The sequence below is a fragment of the Mesocricetus auratus genome, unplaced genomic scaffold, assembly GCF_017639785.1.
Source record: "Mesocricetus auratus isolate SY011 unplaced genomic scaffold, BCM_Maur_2.0 Super-Scaffold_100013, whole genome shotgun sequence".
NCBI classification, from domain to species: domain Eukaryota; kingdom Metazoa; phylum Chordata; class Mammalia; order Rodentia; family Cricetidae; genus Mesocricetus; species Mesocricetus auratus.
Window position 1 is genome coordinate 38,325,297 of NW_024429196.1, and position 23,999 is coordinate 38,349,295.

Consider the following 23,999-nt stretch of genomic DNA (forward strand, 5'->3'; position numbering starts at 1 on the left):
CTATACAAATATCATCTGCCAAAGAGCATGGTGACAGAAGCCTGTCAATCCCAGATATCGGGAGAGTGAGACAGGTTCCAGATCAGACAAGGCTACATAGTGAGACCTTGTCTCAAATAAAAGGAAATGAGTAATTACTTACATTGTTAGATATCACTTTGATGGGGGAAGTCCTGTGTATATGTCAATAAAGCACTGTTGGCCAATAGGGAAGTAAGATAGGTGGGACTAGGAGTTGAGGAGGTCTCTGGGTAGGAGAAACACAGGAAGTCAAGATGTAGCTGCCATAGGGATAAGAAGCCCGGGAACTTTGCTCCGGTAAGAGAAATACTTAGATTAACAATTATGGGGTAAATACTTAAGTCAGAGCTAGCCAGTAAGAGACAAGCAAGGCCAACAGCTTCATAATTAATATAGCCTCCTGTGTGTTCATTTGGGACTAATGCGGCTCTGGAACCAGGCTGGCGGGAAGGCTTTTTTTTTTTTTTTTTTTTTTTGGTTTTTCGAGACAGGGTTTCTCTGTGGCTTTGGAGGCTGTCCTGGAACTAGCTCTTGTAGACCAGGCTGGCCTCGAACTCACAGAGATCCGCCTGCCTCTGCCTCCCGAGTGCTGGGATTAAAGGCGTGCGCCACCAACGCCCGGCTTGAGAAGGCTTTTCTTTACATCACTTTATGTTATTTAATCAAGAAATATTAATATGGTCAGGTAGTACCTTTAGTTTTAGCATTTGAGAGGCAGAGGCAGGCAGAGTTCTGCGAGTTCAAGGTTGGCTTGGTCTACAGAGCAAGTTTCAGGACAGCCAAAGCTACACAGAGAAAAACCTGTCTTGAAAAGCAAAAACAATAAATAAATAAATAAATAAATAAATAAATAAATAAATAAACGAACCCTCCAAAAGTAATGTGTATTGTAAAACCTTCAAAACTACTTTTGTTAGATGTATGTTAGTTACTGAGGATTGAACTCAAAGCCCTCACATATTATACAAACACTCTACCTATGATCTACATCTACAGGGCCTCACTAAGGGCCCTGAACTTTGAGAAAAAGAAAGTTACTCATCTACATATCTATGTGAGCACATGAGTGCCATAGCACACACGTGAAGGTCAGAAGATAGTTCTCTCCTCTTATGTGTGTCCCAGGATCTATCTAGTTCAGCAGCAAGTCCTTTACCAGCTGAGATATCTCACAGGCTCAGACTCTGAATTTTCTATACTCCTGCTTTAGCCTCCAGAACAGGTAAGACAATGGGCATGCACCATTATGCCCAACAATTACTATATTTAATTCACATAGTTGCTTTGTTAATATATTATATTTTGTTTTCTGTGTTTTTGATACAGTCTCCCTCTGTAACTCAGGCTGGTCTGAAAATCCCTATGTATCTCACACTTGTAAAGACCGTCCTAATTCAGCCTCTCCAGTGCTGGGATTATAGGGGTGAGCCTCTAGACTTACCTATTTACTACTTTTAATTAATGTTTTTTTTATGTATATGAGTGTTTTGCCTGCATGTTTGTATGTGCACCATATGTGTGCAGTGGTAAGTGAAGCCAGAAGAGGGCACCAGAATTCCCAGAACTGGAGTTACAGATGGTTGTGAGTCATGATATGGGTATGGGGAACTGAACCTAAAGAGCAGCATGTGCTATTAACTACTATGCCATTTCTCCAGCCTCCTGCTTACTACTTTTTAAAAGTATGTTATGCCTCCCAAAAGGATTCAGAGTAGGGGAGGTAGAAATTAAAAATTGGCCTAACATAAACTGCATAAAGCTGTAGATCTAAGGCTAAATGAAAATTTGGTTTTAGAAAAAGCTAAGAAAAAATTTCTTTTCATAAATAAATGTTGAAAAGATTTTTTTTAAATGCTGGAGGCAGGGAGATGAGGATGAGAGACAGAGAGATAGGTGAGAGAGACAGTGGGGGTGGGGAGGGGAGACAGAGACAGAGACACACAGAGAGAGAAATGGTTCAGTGTGTCAGTAAAGTGCTTCTCATGCAAACCTGGTAACTTCAGTTCAATGCCAGGAAACATGTAAAGCTGGAAGAAAGACTGAATCCATAAAGTTGTCCTCCAGTTTCCACACATGCACAGAGGTACAGAAGCCACACATCTACCTTGTGCATACACAATCATTTTTGAACTAAAAAAATTTAAATTAAATTGCTAATGTTTACAGTAAAGTATTGGAATTAGAAATATGAATTTTTGCTGGGCGGTGGTGGCACATGCCTATAATCCCAGCTCTAGGGAAACAGAGGCAGGTGGATCTAAATGAGTTTGAGGCCAGCCTGGTCTACAAAGTGAGCTCCAGGACAGCCAGGACTGTTACAATGAGAAACCCTGTCTTGAAAAACCATAAAAAAAAGTATGAAATTTTTTTCAAATACTTCAATCTAAACTAAAAAACAAATAACAAACACACACACACACAAAAACAAAAACCCCAAAACTGCAAGCTGGAGATGTCTCAGCAATTAAAAGTATTGGCTGCTCTTACAGATGACCAGAGTTCAATTTCCAGCACCCACATGGCGCTCACAACTGTTTGTAACTCCAGTTCCAGAGATTCCAACACCCTTACACAGATATACATGCAGGCAAAATACCAAGGCACATAAAATAAAAAAAAAAGAATTTTAAAAAATAAAACTTTTAAGCCGGGCGTTGGTGGCACACGCCTTTAATCCCAGCACTCGGGAGGCAGAGGCAGGCGGATCTCTGTGAGTTCGAGGCCATCCTGGTCTACAGAGCGAGTTCGAGGACAGCCTCCAAAACAATACAGAGAAACCCTGTCTCGAAAAAAACCAAAAATAATAATAATAATAATAATAAAAATAAAAAATAAAACTTTTTAAAAACTAAGCTAGCATTTAAGAAACAGTACATTTTGCCAGATGTGGTGACATATTTCTTCTATCCCAGCACTCAGGAAACAGAGACAGGTATGTCTCTGTGAGTTCAAGTTAAAGGTCATCTAATCTATATAGCAAGTTCCAGGCTAGCCAAGGCTATATAGTGAGACAATACAGAAATAGGAAGATACATGGGGCCTACAAGCCTGCTAATCCAGCCAGTTAATGAACTCTAATTTCAGTGATCATGCCTCAAAATACAAGGTGGAAGGCAATAGAGGGAGGCACCAGATGCTGACCTCTAGCCTCTGTGCTCATGAGCACACACAAACATTTAGGATAAAAATAATTTATGACTTTTTTCTGAGACTGTTTTGCTACTCAGCCCCAACTGCCTTGAACTCATGATCATCCTGCCTCCGCCTCCACCTTTGCCTCTGTAGTTTCGGGATGACATGCCTTTACCCTAAATTCACACTTCTTATCGCAATGGTAATGAGTCAGTCAAACGGAGATATTTATAACTTTTGGTTGCAGGCAGATAGAGAGTGTGGAATTGTGTCAGGGGGATGCAAAGTGGAGCCTGTACCTGTTTTAGATCAAAGATCTCAATCTTGAAACATAGCCATCAGGCTTCTTAGGAAACCAAACAGGCTAGTAAATGATGAAAAATGCTAGCCAAATGGACGCTCATCAGTAACAAATCTCAAGAAGATAACACTGAGTTTAACAGTGATTTTGACAGAAATCACTAATATTCTAAATTAATGTAAAGATGCTGCAGTGAAACACAAATTCTGAACCCATGGGGAAGATGGAGCAGCTCTTTAAGTATCCTCACTGGTCCCTAATGCTCAGAACCCCAGAAAACTTCACAGCTGTAAGTTCAAGGCCAGCCTGTTCTACATAAAGAGTTCCAGTTCAAAAAAAGAAAGAAGAAACCAAGGGCTGGCCAAGGGATGATGGTGTGCACCTATAATCCCAGAACTTGAGAGGAGAGGCAGGAGGACCTCAAGTTCAGAAGCAGCCTTTGCTGTGCAGCAGGTTAGAGGCCAGCCTGTAGAACATGACTAAAACAAAAAGGGGTGGGAGAGGGCTAGTGGGTAAGAGTACTGCTGTGAAAACATTAGAGTTCGTATCCCCAGCACCATGCACAGCTAGCCACATAAACCTATAATCCCAATAGTATGGTAGGGGTGTGTGGCAGAGCTAGAGGTTCATTGTTCACCTGCCAGCCAACTAGACAAAATAGTGAGCTCTAGGTTCAATGAGAGACACTATCTCAAGAAAATTCAGCAGGGCTGGGAGGTAGTGACACACTCCTTTAGTCCCAGCATTTGGGAGGCAGAGGCAGGCAGATCTCTGTGAGTTCAAGGCCAGCCTGGTCTACATCTACAGATGAGTTCCAGGATAGGCTCTGATGCTACACAGAAAAATTCTGTCTTGAAAAACCCAAACAAACAAACAAAAAAAAAAAAAAAAAAAAGAAAAGAAAATTGGGCAGGAAGCAAAAGACAACACTCCTCTTCTTGCCTCTAGGCAGGGGCATATACCTGTACACACATGATTGTATCCACCTTCCTCTGTCTGCCTCCTGAGTGCTGGGATTAAAAACATGCATTACCTTGCTGAAGTTCCTTTTCAAACTAGTCCAGATCCAACAATGCTTCTACTTCTCCAGCCCTATTATTCAATGATTAGTTATGACCTTGCCAATTCATAAGAAATATTTACCTGCATTTAAAATACATAGTACCTTCATAGCTGCCATCATGCTTTCCTCTCTCGGGATTGTCCCACTCAATTCCTAGCCAGAGTCCTAGCAAAACAAAAAGAAAAAAAAAAGTGATAAAAGATGAGAGGGGCGCTCTATTCTCCTGCAAGCAAATACAATTTGTAATGGAAGCTGCATCACACACAGGTGGAGAAGGGACTGTCTCCGGAATCTATTGGAACTTCACTTGAACAATGCAATAATAGCATGTGTGGGCCAAAAAGTCAACAAAAACCCCAACAGCAGAAAATAAGAACAGCTAAACCTTACTGGTTATACTAAGCATAGATGAATCTTGAAGACATGGTACCAAGCGAAGAAAACCACCACAGAGGACTAAATATAGCCTACCCTGCACAGAGGTGATACAGGGATCTCTCTCTCTGTTGAGCTGACTTCATAAAGTGCTAAAGCATGCCACAACATAATTCATAACTACAAGCTATACACAATTACAACGGCAAATTCTGCCCTAAATACCTGTAACTACCACCATAACAAAAACTCCAGATGAAGGAGAAATTGAAGTTAAAATACATATAAATTTAGTTCAAAAACACCCAAGAGAAAGCCTTCAAAGAAAAAAGATTGTCTCAAATAGAAACCTGCAGAGAGGCAAGAGGCTCAGACACCCAGGTAAGACTATGACAAATGGCAGTAGAGCAGCCAATGTGTTCACGACAAGAAATGGATTCAAGTTTTCAAGTTCTTCTAGGTCTTTTGTATGGGTCTCAGGACTTAAAAATGGGGCTGAAGACATGGCTCAGCAGTTAAGAGCACTGTCTGCCCGTATAGAGGACCTAGGTTCAATTCCCAGCGTCCACATGCCAGCTCAATACTGTCTATAACTCCAGTTCCAGGATCTGGAACCTATACACAGACATATATGCAGGCAAAACACCCATACGCATAATCTTAAAACAGAAACAAAAAACAAGGTATTATGAACCACAAAAAGTCCCCTCACCACATAATAATCAAGACCCCAAATATACAGAATAAAGAAAGAATATTAAGAGCAGCTAAGGAAAAAGGCCAAGTAACATATAAAGGCAAACTTATCAGAATTACACCTGACTTCTCCATGGAAACTCTGAAAGCCAGAAGGTCCTGGATAGATATTCTACAACCACTAAGAGACCATGGATGCCAGCCCAGACTACTATACCCAGCAAAGCTCTAAATCACTATAGATGGAGAAAACAAGATATTCTATGACAAAACTAGATTCAAGCAATACATATCCACTAACCCAGCCCTACAGAAAGTTCTGGAAGGAAAACTCCAACCCAAGGAAGTTAACTACAACCAGAAAAACATAGGAATTAGATAATCCCACTTTACCAACAGCTAAAAGAAAAAAGGGGTAGAATTCCACACATAATTCCACCAACAACAGCCATTCCAAATCAAAGAAGAATGAGCAATCAATGGTCATTAATATCCCTCAATATTAATGGCCTTAACTCACCAATAAAAAGACACAGGCTAATAGAATGGATTCAAAGACAGAACCCATCCTTCTGCTGCATACAAGAAACACACCTCACCCTCACAGACATTACCTGAGCGTTAAAGGCTGGGAAAAGATTTTCCAATCAAATGGACCCAAGAAACAAGCAGGGGTAGCAATACTAATATCTAACAAATTAGACTTTAAAATAAAATCAATCAAAAGAGATGAAGGAGGGCATTACATACTCATCACAGGAGAAAATCCACCAAGATGAAATTTCAATTCTGAACATCGATGCCCCAAATACAAAGGAATCCATGTTCGTAAAAGAAACATTACTAAAACTCAAATCACATATAAAGTTCCACACACTTACAGTGGGAGACTTCAACACCCCACTCTCACCACTAGACAGGAATACCAGACAGAAACTTAACAAAGAAGCAAAGGGTCTAATAGAAGTTGTGACCCAATAGGGATTAACAAACATCTATAGAACATTCCATCCACATAAAAAAGAATATACCTTCTCACCACGACATGGAACCTTCTCAAAAATCAACCACATACTTGGCAACATATCAAACCTCAGCAGGTACAAAAAAATTGGAATAACTCCATGCATCTTATTTGACCACCATGTGTTAAAATCAGAATTCAACAACAACACAAACTGCAGAAACCCTACAAACTCATGGAAATCGAATAATGCACAACTGCACTATTCCTGGGTCAAAGAAGAAATAAAAAAAGAAATTAAAGACTTCCTAGAATTCAATGAGACTGAAGACACAACATACCCAAACCTATGGGACACTTTGAAAGCAGTGCTATGAGGGAAGTTCATAGCACTAAGTGCCCACATGAAGAAACTGGAGAATGGTTAAAGCTCTAGAACACAAAGAAGCAAACTCCCCCAGGAGGAGTAGATGCCAGGAAATAATCAAACTGAGGGCTGAAATCAATAAAGTAGAAACTAGGAAAGCAATACAAAGAATCAATGCAATGAAGAGTTGGTTCTTTGAGAAAAATCAACAAGATAGACAAAAACCTTTGTCCAAACTTACCAAACAGCACAGTGTGAACATGCAAATTAACAAAATCATAAATGAAAAGGAGGACATAACAGACAGTGAGGAAATCCAGAGAATCATCAGGGCATACTTTGAAAACCTGTACTCCACAAAATTCGAAAATTTAAAGGAAATGGACAGTTTTCTGGAAAGCTATCACTTGCCAAAAATAAATCAAGAACAGATAAGCAATTTAAATAGACCTACAACCCCTATGGAAATAGAAGCAGTCATCAAAAGTCTCCCAACCAAAAACAGCTCAGGTCCAGATGGCCTCAGTGCAGAATTCTACCAGAAATTCAAAGAACAGCTTATACCAATTCTTCTCAAAGTATTCCACACAATAGAAGCAGAAGGGTCTTTGCCAAATTCTTTCTACGAGGCTTCAATAACCTTGATACCGAAGCCACACAAAGACACAACTAAGAAAGAGAACTTCAGACCAATATCCCTCATGACCATTGATGCACAAATACTCAATAAAATACTGGCAAATTGGATCCAAGAACACATCAAAACAATCATTCACCAAGATCAAGTAGGTTTCATCACAGGGATACAGGGGTGGTTCAACATACAAAAATCCATCAATGTAATCCACCATATAAGCAAGCTGAAAAACAAAAATCACATGATCATTTCACTAGATGCAGAAAAAGCCTTTGACAAAATCCAACACCCCTCCATGATAAAGGTCTTGGAGAGGTGTGGGATAACAGGAATATACATAAACATAATAAAAGCTATATACAGCAAACCAACAGCCAACATCAAACTAAATGGACAGAAACTCAATGCGATTCCACTAAAATCAGGAACAAGACAAGGCTGTCCGCTCTCTCCATACCTTTTCAATATTGTACTTGAAGTTCTAGCTAGAGCAATATGACAACAAAGGAGATCAAGGGGATACAAACTGGATAGGAAGAGGTCAAACTTTCACTATTTGCAGATGATATGATAGTTTACATAAGTGACCCAAAGAACTCTACCAGGGAACTCTTACAGCTGATTAACACCTTCAGCAAAGTGGCAGGCTACAAGATGAACTCAAGAAAATCAGTAGCCCTACTATACACAGACGATAAAAGGGCTGAGAAAGAAATCAGAGAAACATCACCCTTTACAATTGCCACAAACAACATAAAATACCTTGGGGTAATGCTAACCAAACAGGTGAAAGACCTGTATCACAAGAACTTCGAGTCCTTAAAGAAAGAAATTAAAGAAGCCTCAAAAATGGAAAGATCTCCCATGCTCTTGGATAGGTAGGATCAATGTAGTAAAAATGGCAATCCTGCCAAAATCAATCTACAGATTCAATGCAATCCCCATTAAAATACCAGCACAAGTCTTCACAGACCTTGAAAGAACAATAATCAATTTTGTATGGAAAAACAAAAGACCCAGGATAGCCAAAACAATCTTACTCAACAAAGCAACATCTGGAGGCATGGCCATCCCTGACTTCAAGCTCTATTATAGAGCTGTAGTCCTGAAAACAGCTTGGTATTGGCACAAAAATAGACCAATGGAATCTAATTGAACACCCTGATATTAACCCACTCATGTATGAGCATCTGATCTTCGACAAAGAAGCTAAAAAATATACAATGGAAAAAAGAAAGCATCTTCAACAAATGGTGCTGGCATAACTGGATGCTGGCATGTAGAAGAATGCGGATAGATCCATGTCTATTGCCATGCACAAAACTTAAATCCAAATGGATCAAAGACTCAACATAAATCCAGCCACATTGAAACACTTAGAAGAGTAAGTGGGTAGGACCCTTAAACGAATTGGTACAGGAGACAGTTTCCTGAACATAACACTAGTAGCACAAACACTGAGATCAACAATTAATAAATGGGACCTCCTGAAACTGAGAAGCTTCTGTAAGGCAAAGGACACAGTCAGCAAGACAAAAAGGCAGCCCACGGAATGGGAAAAGATATTCACTAACCCCACATCTGACAGAGGGCTGATCTCCAAAATTTACAAAGAGCTCAAGAAGCAAGTCTCCAAAACACCAAAGGATCCAAAAGATTCACATTCATACAACAAGGACATCTGTTCCACTATGTTCATAGCAGCATTGTTTGTAATAGCCAGAACTTGGAAGCAACCTAGATGTCCCTCAACCCAAGAGTGGATAGAGAAAATGTGGTACATTTACACAATGGAGTACTCTTCAGCAGAAAAAAACAATGGAATCCTGAAATTTGCAGGCAAATGGATGGCACTAGAAGAAACCATCCTGAGCGAGGTAACCCAGTCACAAAAAGAGAAACATGACATGTACTCTCTCATATATGGACTTTAGACACAGATCTGAGGAGTGCCAGCCTACAATCCCATGGCCAGAGACTCTGGGAAACAGAAACTTCATTCATTGGCTGATGGAAACAGAGGCAGACTCCCACAGCTAAACACTGAGCTGAACTCAAGGAATCCAGTAACAGAGAGGGAGGACTGATGAGCAAAAGGGTTAAGACTGGGCTGGTTTAACCCCCAGAAACAGCTGACCTGACAAGGATTAGCTCTTGAATCCCAGACTGATGCCTGGCAATCCAGCATGGGACGGAACAGGACCCCCTGAATGTGGGTGTCAGTTAGGAGGCCTAGGTAATCTATTGGGCCTTGGGTAGTAGATCAGTATTTATCCCGGGTATACAAATGGACTTTGGACTCCCATCCAACATTGAGAGATGCACTCTCACCCTGGACTCTCAGGGGAGGATCTAGGCCCTGCCCTGGATGAAATGACAGACTATGGATACCCCCATGGAGGGCCTCACCCTCACTGGGGAAATGAGGGGATATTGGGGGGGGTTGGTGGGAGGGCGTGGGAGGAGGGGAGGGAAAGGGAGAGGGACCTGGAATTGACATGTGAAGCAACCTTGTTTCTAATTTAAATTTTAAAATAAAAATTAAAAAAATGTTAATTAGAAAATCTTCAAAAGGCTAGGTGTGGTGTTGCGGGCCTGTAATCTAGCACAGGCAAGAGGATCACTTCAAGTTCAAGGCCAGCCTGAACTACATAGCTAAACCCTGTTTCAAAAAAAGAAAATAAAACAGGCCAAAGAGATGGCTCAGTAGTTAAAAGCACAGGCTGCTCTTGCAAAAGACTCAGGTTCAGTACTCAAAACCTACATGGCAGCTCACAACTGTCTACAACTTCAGTTACAGGGGATCTGGCCCCCTTTTCTGGTCTCTGAAGGCAGTGTGCATGTGAGATACACATACATAAATGCAGGCAAAATAAAAATCTTTTAAAAAAATTCTCAGCTGGGCGGTGCACTCCTTCAATCCTAACAGAGAGAGGGAGGCAGGAGGATCTCTGTGAGTTCGAGACCAGCCTGGTCTACAAGAGCTAGTTCCAAGGCAATCTCCAAAGACACAGAGAAACCTTTCTCAAACCCTCCCCCCAAAATTCTCACCAGGTGGTGGCGGCACACACCTTTAATCCCAACAATGTAGGGGGGTGGGGGGCCAGAGGCAGATGTATCTCTGGGAGTTCAAGGCCAGTCTGGTCTACAAAGCAAGTTCCAAGACAGACTCCAAAGCTATACAGAGAAACCCTGTCTCAAAACAAAACAAAACAAAAAACACAACAAAAAAAATAAGCAATGTTATTTTAAATTACTTTAAGTAAAAAAAGAAATCACAAAACAAATTAGAAAAATATTTTGAAAAGCCTGGGTAACTCAGTAGTTAAAACAGCCAAGTGGGCATGGATTGCTAACTATAATTCCAGACTTGAAGGTGGAAAGCAAACAAGCTAGCTAATAGGACTAGCCGTAGTGGAGCACTCTGAATGAGCACCTTGATGACTATGGAAGAGCGATTGTTAAATCCCTACACCCTGGGCCTTCACATGCCTGTGGCTAAATTTAAAAGTCACAGACTAATTTCTTTGGTGACAGGCAATATTGGAGTAGAAGGGTTGTGGAATCTTTTTCTACAGTTAAGGAGAGTCACTAAAGCCAGGCATGTGGCAGGAGAGGTCCTTCATGGAAGCCCTAAGCGGCCACCATGAGCTTTCACCACTGGGAAAGTAAAGCCTGGATTTGTGTTGCAGACCCCAAGACATTGGAGATGCCAGAGCTACAGGATATCTACCAGGGAAAGCTGCAGACAGAGAATAGAACCTGTACTTTGTTATAGGTAGCAAAGCTGGAAGGGCAAAGCCATTAAGTCTTTTGACAAAAGACTTGGAGCTACCATATTTAGAGTGTCCTCCAGTTTGGGATAGAGTCATATTTGGTAATATATATTCTGTGCCACTGTATGTTAGAAGTATGTTATTTGCTTTTGGATTTACAGGAGGCTACAGTTAAGAGACTGCCTTGAGTCTCCGAATAAGATTTTAGACTTTTAAACATCGAGACAATAAAGATGAAGGTGACTTCTGAAATAGAAGTAAATGCATTTTGCATTATTTTATTGCCACAAGCCTCGGTGGGGCAGGAGATAAAATGAGGGTATGAATGAGAATGGCCCCCACAGGCTTGTATGTTTGAATACTTGGTCCCTATTGTTGAAATTGTTTGAGAAGGATTAGAAGGTGGGTCTCTGGGGGTGGGCTCTGAGGTTTCAAAAGACAAGCCATTTTCATCATATGCTCTCTCTTTCTGCCTCCTGCTTTAGAACCAAGATGTGAGCTCTCAGCTGTTCCTACCACTAAGCCTTTATTCTGCCATCATGGACACTAATCTGAAACTATAAGCACAATTAAATACTTCATACTGTTCAAGTAATAAAACAAACAAACAAACAAACAAGAAAACAAAAATAGATGAGGAGTGGGGAGTGTAGTTTAGTTGGTAGAGTGCTTGCTTGCCCAGCATGCATGAAGCCCTGGGTTCAATGCCCAGCACAGCTTATACTGGGTGTTGTAGTCCATGCTAGTAACTCCAGCATTCAGATTAGGAATTCAAGGCTGGCCTGGGCTACAAGAGAGCCTTTCTTAAAAAAACAAAACAAAACAAAACAAAAAAAGAGCCAAAGACATAGGGGAAACTTAAATGCACACTGAAAAAGCAGACAATAGTATCAAGCACAGACTCCAAGGTAAACCAAGCATGAGAGTGATGCCATTTGTAAACACTGATTATTAGCACTCAAATACCACTGCAATGAAGGAAGTAATGTAGTTGGTTTTACTTTTTGCTCTTTGGGGACCCACAACCCAGATCCCAAATAAATACACAGAGACTTAATCTTATTTGTGAATGCCCAGACTTAGCTAGGCTTGTTTCTAGCCAGCTTTTCTTAAATTATTCCATCTACCTTTTGCCTCTGGGCTTTTTACCTTTATTCTATGTATCTTGTTTTCCTTCCTACTCCATGGCTGGCCCCTGGCATTCTCCTCTCCTTTTTCCACTCTTCCCATTCTTTTTTCTTCCCTAGGTTTCTCTTCCCATTTATTCTCTCTGCATGCCGGCCCCACCTATTTCTCTCTCCTACCCAGCTATTGATCATTCAGCTTTTATTAGACCAATCAGGTGTTTAAGCAGGCAAAGTAACACAGCTTTACAGAGCTAAACAAATACAACATAAAAGAATGCAACACATCTTTGCATCATTAAACAAATTTTCCACAGGACAAACAAATGTAACATATCTTAAACTAATATTCCACAACAAGGTAACACTTAAGGAGGTTATGCACATACAAATTAAGAAGTATGTGGACACATGCCAATCTTTCCCCCTCAGTTCTGCTGTGGGCTTTAAACTGCTCTAAAAAAAGTCTAGGAACCAGGCATGTCTAAAGGCTGGTCAGATCGTGGGTCAAGATGCTTGCTTGCCACTAAGCCTGTGTTGAATCCCTGAGACTTATATGATTGAAGTAGAGAAGCAACTCCAGCCAAGTTGGGCATGGGTACCCACATGCATGTATATACACAGACAAACTAGTTTTAAAAAGAATCCTATGTATAAAATGAATCCATACTTCATACACTAACACAACAGGCCATATTGTAAGGCTGAGGGGTTAAAGTTGTTTGATAAGTGGACTATTTAATTGAATTTGACAAAGCTTATCACCAGGTAAGTGACCTTACCAATAGGCTAGGAGCTACTTCAAGTACACTATCTGTAACTACAGGGCCCATTTCATCACAGAGCTAGCCTGATCACTGGACATAGCAGACATTCAAGTGCCATTCCTTTAGCCATTCCGCCCAAGGGCAAGCATGCATATTGCCAGCATTACCAGCTTTGCTGCTGTTTCCACTCTTGGGCTCCCTTGCACAGACCAAGTCCTGAGATAACTAACTTTATTTTGAAAGATACCTAACTGTCCTTATATGATGAAAGACCAAGAAACTCAGAGATTCTACCCAGTTCCACTAAGCAATCTGTTGACCTGAGTCATTCTCAACTATCTCTACATTCCCCAGAGAGGGCACCTCCATAGAGCCTCCAAATGTAGCCAGCAGCTCACAGTCAAAACAAAGTTTCACTATTCTATGGCTGGAACCCTGCTATTTCAAGGTTAGCCTAAACAAAGCTATTAAGGAAGCTGTTTCAATACCATGCTAGGCAGTCTCATGTCTAGAATGCCCCAGTGCCTCTGTGCTTTTGTAGACTATAGCCTGTGAGTGTCTTTAAAAGATCTACAATAAACCATACGATGGTGGTAGCGGCACAGTATGATTTTAATCCCAGAACTTGGGAGACAACACTCGGGATAGTAGGCCATGAAACTGACCTGGGCAGCACAGTAGAGCTGACCCTATTGGCAGAGGTGCAGGTGAACAAGCCTGAGAACATGGGCTTGGAAGATCAGGCCCCAACTATTATCTGCCATATGGTGGTGCGGCCGAGGGAGAGATGCCCCCACCTGTGGCAGCTGGGAGAGCTAGCCCTGAAGTCATAAAATCAGGAGAGATGTCCCTGCCCCTCACCAGCTGCAGCACTCAGGAGAATGGCCCCTGCACCTCACCTGGGCAACACAGTAGATCTGGCTCTGATGACATGAATGCTCATTGCTACAGAGGATGAACTAGTGGGGCAATGCCGGAGAGCTCACCCTGGTGGTGAGGACCAGGGAGAGCTGCTGGCAGGTTGACCAACTCTGCAACTACCCAGGCCCAGAACTGGCATTATGAATTGGCTCATCCCAACATCCACCCCATCTATGAGAGAGCACATGAAGGGACTAGTCTTGCAGATCCAAAGCTGCAGGATATCCACAACACAAGGTAACAACAGAATATCCAGGAGTTCCAGTATCAATGGTGTAACAGAAACTAGAGGCCTCGAACAAGACCAATGACTCTTTAAAAAAAAGATCTATGGATAAAAGGATATACTGTGTGACTCAATACAGCTTCCACAGCTTTCTCTCTTTTTTATTTTCTCTTAAATTTTATTTTGGGAGCAGGGAGGTTGCAGGGGCAGAGGGTGGATATAAAGGGGTGGGGAGATGAATGGGACTGAGATGCATGATGTGAAAGACACAAAGAATAAATAAGAAAGTTAAAAAATATTAAGAGCGGAGGACATGGCTCAGTGATAGAGCACCTGTTTAGCATGTCTAAGGCCCTGGGTTTAACCCTCAATAGAAAACAAAAATTAGAAATTATCAAATTACTTTTTATAAAATTTGCTACAAATTTTAAGCAGGGCTGCCTCCCAGTAACAAGTAAGCTACAATAAGCATCCTAAATCACTTAATGCTCCCACTACTTACTTACAATTTTTTTTATAATTTATTTATTATGCATACAGTATTCTGCCTGCATGTATGTCTGCATGCCAGAAGAGGGCACCAGATCTCATTATAGATGGCTGCGAGCCACCATGTCATTGCTGGGAATTGAACTCAGGACCTTTGGAAGAGCAGTCAGCGCTCTTAACCTCTGAGCCATCTCTCCAGCCCCCTTACTTACAATTCTTAGAATCTCTCATGAAAACACAATCTCATGTCTACCTAAGACAATGATTGGTGTGACATAAGGTTTCAACAAATGTCTGGTTGATAAATTAGTTCTTTCTCTTTCTAGCTCTCTGTTTAGAACCCAGAAGCTTGTGTGTGCTGCGTGGCTGGGTAAGCACTACTTTAGCTGTTTCTGCCATCTTCTAGAACATATTTCACCGACTTCCTTCTTGTAAGGTCTGTTCACCCCACATAGGCACCAACAACAGATCAAAGAAACAACTCTATCCTAGTCTATCTGGGGAACCAATAAGTTTAACTGGGGTGACTTACAGGAGCAGGAGCCATTGAAAGCCAGATATATCAACTTCAGCAACTGCAAAACTTCTATTCTCAGGAAGAAGTGTAACCTAGGGCAATGCCCACTCCGCAGTGTCCCCATAGGCCCAGTCCTGTACTGGTTTCAGCTGCTGAATGTTCAAGACGACAGCATTCCATAACAGGAGTATGTCAAGTGCCACACTCAAACACTAAGACACTTTTATCAGTTCTGGTAGAAGGATAAAGTTGAAAAACAGTAACATGATCTGAAAGCTAAAGAAGAGTGCTGTTCATGACATAGAGAGGGAGTTAGCTCCATAGCACACTGAGTCAATCCTGACTCTCTAGGGTGTGGTACCTTAATGAAGCTTTTTAAGAACACCTTCCAACACCTGCAACAAACAATGCTATCTGGGTGTGATGGTGCACCTTATAATTCCAGCACTCAAGAATCTGAGGCCAGACACCAAGAGTATGAGATCAGCCTGGGATAGACAGTGAGAACTTGTCTCCAAACAAAACCACAGCTGGGCAGTGGTGGAGTATGCCTTTAATTATAACACTCAGGAAGCAGAGGCAGATGGATCTCGGAGTTTGAGGCCAGCATGGTCTACAGAAAGAGTTCCAGGCCAGCCAGAGATATATAAACATTGTCTCCAAAAAAACAAAAAAAAAACAAAAAAGTACAATTAGAAAATGTTATATATATAAAACTCAGGCACCATACTCAGCTCATCATGTTAAAACCTTGCATTAGGTAAATAAAGCTAAAACAATCTTAAATAATTAACACTTCTCTATTTTCACAAAAAAGGAATGTGGCAACAGGAAATGGTGGAGCCACAACAAGGATGCTATTTATTTATTTAGCTTTTGAGGCAGGGTTTCTCTGTAGCTTTGGAACCTGTCCTGGAACTTGCTCAACACTAATCTGGACTACTAAGAAACCCACCTCTAAAATCAATCAAGAATTATGATGGTGGGGGCTGGAGAGATGGCTCAGTGGCAAAGAGTACTGGCTGCTCTTCCTGAGGACCCTGGTTCAATTCCCAGCACCCACTTGGCAGCTCACAGCTGTCTGTAACTTCAGTTCCAGGGGATCCAGAATTCTCACACAGACATACATGCAGGCAAAACAACAAGGCACATAAAATGAAAATAAATAAATTATCTTAAAAAAAGAATTCTGACAGCAAAAAAATAGAGAAAGCCAGAATCCTGTGGTGCTTAAATCAGTGATCCCAGCACTGGAGAGACAGGAAGTCCACCTCAAGTTGAAGGCGAATCTAGCTTATATATTGAATTTGAGACATGGGGCTAGAGAGATGGTTTAGCAGTCAAGAACACTGGCTACTCTTCCAAAGGACCTGGATTCCAGTTGGCTTGGAATTTGCCATGTAGAGAGCAGGCTGGCCTAGAACTCAAGAGATCCACCTGACTCTGACTCTGAGTGCTGGGATTAAAGGTGTGTGCCACTACACCCAGTTCAAAACTAGTATGATAAAGCACTACTGTGGTTTATATAGACTTGACTCAAAGGTTTACACATAGTGTCATAGCTTACCTGTCACAGGAGGAACATCACCACAAAAGCGCACTGTTGCAAATTCTCCGTTAATGTCAACTCTTCTACCAATGACATCTAATGGCAAAATGTCACTCATTATAAAACAGCAGAAATCCAAAATACAAGATCTAGGGAGGAAAACATGAAACATTGACAAGAGCTTAATAAGCAAAGATTGTAGCCTAAGCTGGCCTCAAGTGCTTAAACTTATATCAAGTCCTCCTGCCTCAACTGCTCAAATGATGAGACAACAGTTGTGAGCCACCACACCTAGTCAAAGTTTCCTTACAAGTTTTTTCCCCCTTGGGGAATGAAGAAATGGCTTACTACATAAGACAGTTGCTAAGCACACACATGAAAACCTGTGTTTAGATCCCCAGAAAAAGCCAAGTGTGACACAGTGTGAATTTATAATTCCAAAGCTGGGAAGAGGAGACAAGAGGATTCTTGGGGCTTACTGGTTAGGCAGTTTTGACAGTTGGTGAGCTCCATGTTTAGTGATCAACCCTGACTCAACAGGCAAGTTGGAGCCAGGCAGTGGTGACTGACGTCTTTAATCCCTGTACTCAGGAAGCAGAGGCAGATGGATTCATGTGAATTCAAGGCTAGCCTGGTCTACAGAGCAAGTTCCAGGACAGGCTCCAAAGCAAAATTTTTAAAAAGTCAAGGTCAGAATGATAGAATATAGACCTCTAGCCTCCATGGGTACACACATGAATACACACACACACACACACACACACACACACACACACACACACACACGCACGCACACACACGCACACATGCATGCACATGCACACATGATATTAAAGAACAATAGTTGGGCTGGGCTTTGGTGGCTCATGCCTTTAATCCCAGCACTTGAGAGGCAAAGGCAGGCGGATGGATTTCTGTGAATTCAAGGCCAGCCTTGTCTACAGAGGGAGTTCCAGGACAGTCAAAGCTACATACAGGGAAACCCTGTCTTGAAAAATCACTAAAGAAAGGAAGGGAGAGAGGGAGGGAGGGAAGGGTTAGTCCTGGAGATCTGAACTGGTAATGTGCTTGCCTAGCATAGAGGCTCATGCCTTAAGACTAGCAGTCAGAGGCCAACCTGGGATATAATGAGACCCTATCGGGAAAAGAATAACAAAAAATGAGTAAGTCAAAATTTTAGGTGTGAAAATATAAAGGATATTATCCCCTTGTTTGCTTTTTCTTTAAGACAGGCTCATGTAACCCTGCCCAGGCTGACTGCAAACTCACTAGGGATGGGTCTTGACCTCCTGATTCTCCTGCCTCCACCTCTCAAGTGCTAGGATTACAGACATATGGCACCACGCCCAGTTTATTTTGAAGACAAGATCTCCCATATAGTATATGCTAGCCCTGAACTCCTGATCCTCCTACCCAAGTTCCCAAAATGTTGGAATTACAAACATGTGCACATGCTCAGTTTGGCTATGACTTCTTCCAAACTTTGATCTTTCGGAAATGAACACTGAAATATTTAAGAGTTTCAAATGCCATGTTTCAGATATACCTGTAGCAGTGCAGGCAACCCATAGAATGAAAAAAAACACAGTGACTAGAAGGGTGTGGATTTTAGTAAGTTTAGAATCAACATTTGGGAGAATAGCTACAGAGAAATAGTGAAACAGAAAATTAGTATCCTTGGCTGGTTTGGTTTTTGCCTTAGGTAGATGGTGGTACCCTAAGGCATTGCAATTTCAAGACTAAGAGTCCCTGTACTACAATGGAATCTTCAGCAATGAAAAGCAAAAGAAGTCATCATAGAGCCCAACACATGGGGAAATAAAACAGCTTAGACAATTTGAGGAGACTGAGTAGTTACTAGGAACTAGCCTAGCTACTTAATGTTTTAGGAAACAGATTAACAGATAGCTTGCTCATAAATCTGTGCCCTGAAGCAAAGTTGTAGTCACAGAGTAAGATGCCAGTAGAATTCCATTCCTAGAATTCCACGAGCTGGAGAGCAAGGAGTTACCTTGCCAGAAACTCATGAGTCTTGCCATCAGTCTGGGACTGCTGAGCCAAAAGGAATATGCATTTAAAAATTTGCTAGCTAGTATCAAATATCCTTTTATAATAGTTGTTCTAATATATATATAGTCCTATCAGGAGAATGAGTCCTTGTATCCTAACATTCTTGCCTTCACAGAATATCCACAAATTTTTAGCTGTCTATGTTTTTTGTTTATTTTGTTGTTTATGGTGGGGATCAAATCCAGGACCTGAGGCATGCTAGGCAAGGGCTCTATTACTAAGCAAGATCGGTAAACCATGTATTTTACTTATATCCAGTTATAATAGAAGATAAGCACCCAATAACTTAGATTTACTTTACTCTGGATTTACATATCTTGTTCTCCTTTCCTTTTGACTTCCTTGTTTTAGCTTTTTGTTTAGTTTTGTGAGTCCCATCTAGTCCCATCACGTCCCCTATCCACCCCCTCCCCACAAGACAGGGTTTCTCTGTGTGTAACCCTAGCTGTCCTGGAACTTGCTCTGTAGACAAGACTGTCCTGGAAGTCACACAGATCTGCCTGCCTCTGCCTCCTAAGTGCTGGGACTAAAGCTGTACATCTCTGTCACCATCATCAGGCCTGGAGTTTTTCTGATTGTTTTTTTCCCCCTTTCCTTGAGATAGGGTCTTCAGGACAGCTCAGGCTGGCCTTGAACACATTTTGTAGCTGAGGATAACCCTGAACTTCTGATCTTCCTGCAAAGAATTAAAACCTTGGAGTCAACAACTACTAAAAGCATGACACTTCTAGGAACTAAGGGCATAGCAGAAATATACCTGCCCTCTAGAAGCTTCTATCCTTGTGGTGAGAAACACAATAAACCAGATAGCATGGTACGAATATATCGATGAACACAAAGACAAGAAGCACAGTGGCTTGCTGTTAAAGATGGAAAAAAGTTGGCTAACAAAGTACTATTCCAAAACGCAGGTAAGGGATTGAACCACATGACCAGACAGATGACCATACAGGTAAAGAGCAAATCTGAGTATCTTAGAAGCTAGGATGTGTTTAAGGCCATATAATGGATCAGGTAGTTATTAAAGCAATACATCAGGGAGGATTCAGGGCCAAGTCATTTAGAACTCTGGGGGCCATTTAAAAGAATTGTCTGCAGAGTGAAACAGCAAGGTGGTGTTTAGTAGATTTTTTTTAAAGGAGAGAGATTATGCTACTTTCCTAAAAAAAAAAAAAATCGCTCTAGATTCTGTAATGCAAACTGACTAGGAAACAACAACAACAAAAAAAACTGTGATTAGTAATTAGGGAGTAGTAATCTTGTGAGAGATACTGCAGTTTTTAAAAGGTGAATGTTGTAAGAAGGAGCTTGAAGATCTGGACTACTTTGATTTGCTGATATGAACACATTAGAATGCTGAGTCAGAATGACTCCTAAGGTTAGGGCCCAAACAAATGTCTCAGTACTCAATTATTGTAAATCCAATAAATCTGCAAGTCACAAAGCCAAGTCCTGCCAGACCCACAAGCCTGTAATCTCACCTTCTTTGGAGGCTGAGGTAGGAGAATCAAATACTCAAGACCGTACAGACAACAAGACTCCACCAGGGCTAGGGTACAGCTCAGCGGTAGAGTCCTAGCCTAGTATAAAGGAGGCCCAGAACAGAGGAAAAAAAGAAGAAAATGAAGAGGACGGGAGGAAAGTGTACTAGTTCCAGCACCAAACTGTTTTCTGTGGTTTCCTTTACCAAAAGCAATTAACCAAGGCTGGAGCAGGTTTCTCCTTCAACATCAAGAGAAGCCGACTTCCAGAGAAATGGATTCTTTTGTATTATGACTCAACTGTGAACAAATAAAAAAGTCTCTCTTCCAAAAAACAATACAGAGAAACCCTGTCTCAAATAAACAAAACAAAACAAAAGCCTCTTCATGCAGCAACAGCAATGACAAAAACCACATTCTCAATGATGCGCTGAAAATGAAACTGATTTATAAATGAGATGAATGGGGGCAGGGATACTGATTCGGAAATCCTACAGCATGTAATAAACAGGGAGGAAACTGTCTCCTGTGATTTGAGGGCCTCTGTGGAAGAATGTTCTTCAATCAGGGCGGATCTGTATCAGGAATTTAACTTTCTAAGTATTTTATAGACCCTAATAAAAAATGTTTTATTAAGCTGTCAGCATTGAGGTGCGGTTAATGCCAGCACTCTGGAGACAGAGACAGGAGAATCTGTGAGTTCCAGGCCATCCTGGTCTACATATTGAGCTTCAAGACAGCCAAGAGTACATAAAGATCCGGTCTCAAAAAAACAAAAACAAAAAAACAAAACAAACTAAAATCCCAGGTGTATGCTGTGTTTACAACAGCACCTACAACAAGAGCACACAGAAAAAGACAACTAAGACGACATAAAAAGAGAGTACGTAAGTAATATCAACGTACGGTGAACCTGAACATTCACACCAGATGAACAGTCTCTCCCTTTATCTGCTGTCTTCAGCGTTTGGTAACCCCGTTGTTTCAACAAGTCTATTTCTTTGGGGATGGCTAAATTACACCCTAATCTGGATCCAACAATTCACGTTAACAGTCTCCAGATGGGGACTGTAAAATCTTTGTTAAAAAAAAAATATTCCCAGGGTGTGGTGGTTCATGCATGTAATCCCAGCACTCCGGAGGCTGAGGCTGGGAGTTTGCCACAAGTTCAAAGTCATCCTAGGCTAAAACGGGAGCTCTACGTCCAGCAATGAATCCTTGTTTTAAAAATTCGTTAATTCACTCATTGCCGGGCATGGCAGCTCGTGCATGTAATCCCAGAAATAGGGAAGCTAAAGCATGAGGGCGGACGCTAGTTCGAAGCCAGCCTCAGATACATAGTGAGGTCCCAGACGGCCTTAGGCTACATAATGAAACCCTCTCTCAAAAGAAAAATAAAAAATCGGAATACAGCCCCTTGCAGTCAATAACGGAAGCCAGGGCTTTCCTCCACAGAGGCAGCCTGTCCGATCATCTGGGGCCTGGCAGCATCATCTGAGAGCCGCGCCCAGAAGACGCCGACAAAGCAGGGGCGCTTGGCGCGGGCGCACTAGCCTCCCGCTGGGTCAACCCCGAACGCGGCCCGGCCGATCCGAGAAGTCTCGGGGCTTAAGGAACGCGAAGCTACCTCAGGGTGCGACGGCGGTCCCTTTGGGCAACCCGCCACCTCAACTCCATGACCTTACCAAGCTCACCTGCCCTCAAAGACCTGGGTTTGCACCGCGGGTCCCTCACGCTCCTTCAGCGATGAAGCTTCCGGCTCTGGGCGGAAGTGCCTAGAGACCGGAACTCCCAAATCCGCTGAGGAAGTGATGACTGGAAACCAGCTTATCTCACCCAAACCCCAACTTTATCCTGGCGAGGTGCTGTTCAGAAGGACAAACCCCGGAAAGACAACGGGACCAACCTGATTTTAGGACTGTAGTTGATCCAGGACAGCCAAAACAAGTGCCAAAAGCTCATAGCTGGGCGTGGTGGCTCATGCCTACTACAATCAGTATTCAGAAGGCTGAGGCAGGAGGACTGAGGCCAATTCGGGGTATGTGGGGGGCGGGAAGGGGAGATAGCCTTGGCTGCATAACAAAACCCTGTCTAAAATGCAAAAAAAAAATTTTCATACTTATGGGAAGTTTACCACTGTAAGGAGTTCATGGTTATAGAGAAAAGTGTGGTGTTGATTCTTCCAGAACTGAAAACGTTAAACAGCTAAGACATAAGGCAGAATCAAGAGTAAATGGCAATGTTTTAAATTGAAGTCACCAATGTAAACAAATAGTTCCTTATGAATCAGTTTTTTTAAAAGATGTTAAAAGGCAGTAACTATTGAATTGAAAACCAAATGCGATGCCATGTACATATGGCAATGTGGCCTCTAACATAATTAAAGCTCAGTATACCTGGGGTTGGGCATAAACTTAGTGGAAGAGCTCTGACTTTGCAGGATCCAAGTCAGATTGATCATATATCATTAGAAAAAATAATAAAAGAAGGCTGTAATTCAACCAAAGGGGAACCATGTAACTTTCTGGCAGATGGCATGCATGACAAATCTATTTTATTGCGCAGCATCGATAAATACCCTGTAGTGAATCTGCTGTCATTTGATTCATGAAAGATAAAATGAGCTTTCCAGAAGCTTTCCTGTTTTAAATCCTTTAATGGGGCTAGAACATCCCACTCTTGCCTCAACTCTCTATAGAAATATGGAACTTCAAATAGGAGGTTTAAGGGATCACATTCCACTAAGGAAGTGATGCCATGAATCCTAGGGTGGCCTTAAAACTTAGTACATAGTTAAGATTGGCCTTAAACTCTGGATTCTCTTGGCTCTGTCTCCCAAGTGCTAAAATCACAAGCTTGCACCATTATGCCAGTATCTCTACATTTATTTTAACATCATATTTTTCAAAGAATTGTTTATATAAAACATCTGCTCAGGAAGAGATAAGAGATTATTTGAGCCAAATTTGAGTGACCATGACCCAAAAACATTTATTTATTGAGTTTACCCAGAATGACATGTTACTGTAGAAGAGATTACTTGAATTTTTAGTCATACACACATACACCCCACATGAAAATGATACGTAAGAACAGTTTCAAAATAAGTTGGTGGGAAGACAAAGTTGCAGATTACAGCAAAAATGGGTCAATCACTTCAGTTTCAGAAGTTCTGTAGTTTTAGCGTTAAGGTTGATAGAAACTAATAGTTTGCTAAGTTTAACAGTGCATTCCAAACAAAAAACAAAAACAAAAACAAAAAATTGACCTAATAGTCAACAAGATGTTAAATCAAATGGGCATCAAACTCTCTTCCACCTCCAATGATAGGATTACAGTTGTGAGCCACCATGACCAGCCAAAATTCTATTTTTAGTTACTGTTTCTCTTAAAATTTACACATGTGCTGGGCAGTGATGGCACATAACTTTAATCCCAGCACTTCGGAGGCAGAGGCAGGTAGATCTCTGAGTTTGAGGCCAGTCTGGTCTACAGAGCAGGTTCCAGCACAAGCTCCAAAGCT

The 23,999-nt window shown here is 41.6% G+C and overlaps 1 protein-coding gene across 7 annotated transcripts in view; it reads right to left on the minus strand.

Annotated features, from left to right (window-relative positions):
• The window catches only part of Tbce (tubulin folding cofactor E), a 42,405-nt gene extending 20,103 nt beyond the window's left edge, over positions 1-22,302 (minus strand). For 3 of the 7 annotated variants that reach the window (XR_001196591.3, XR_219745.4, XR_002383073.2), the window contains exons 1-3: positions 22,171-22,302; positions 16,944-17,074; positions 4,598-4,682 (exon numbers count right to left, since the gene is read on the minus strand). Coding sequence is in view for 4 of the 7 variants with exons in the window: in XM_013114644.3 (XP_012970098.1) it covers positions 4,598-4,682; positions 16,944-17,043 (185 nt within the window). In the remaining 3 variants the exon portion in view is untranslated. Of the gene's footprint in view, positions 1-4,597; positions 4,683-16,943; positions 17,075-22,161 lie in introns of all 7 variants that reach the window. The other 4 variants (XM_013114644.3, XM_005071793.4, XM_013114642.3 and 1 more) reach the window with 3 other exon arrangements.
• Positions 22,303-23,999: the final 1,697 nt, after the last annotated feature.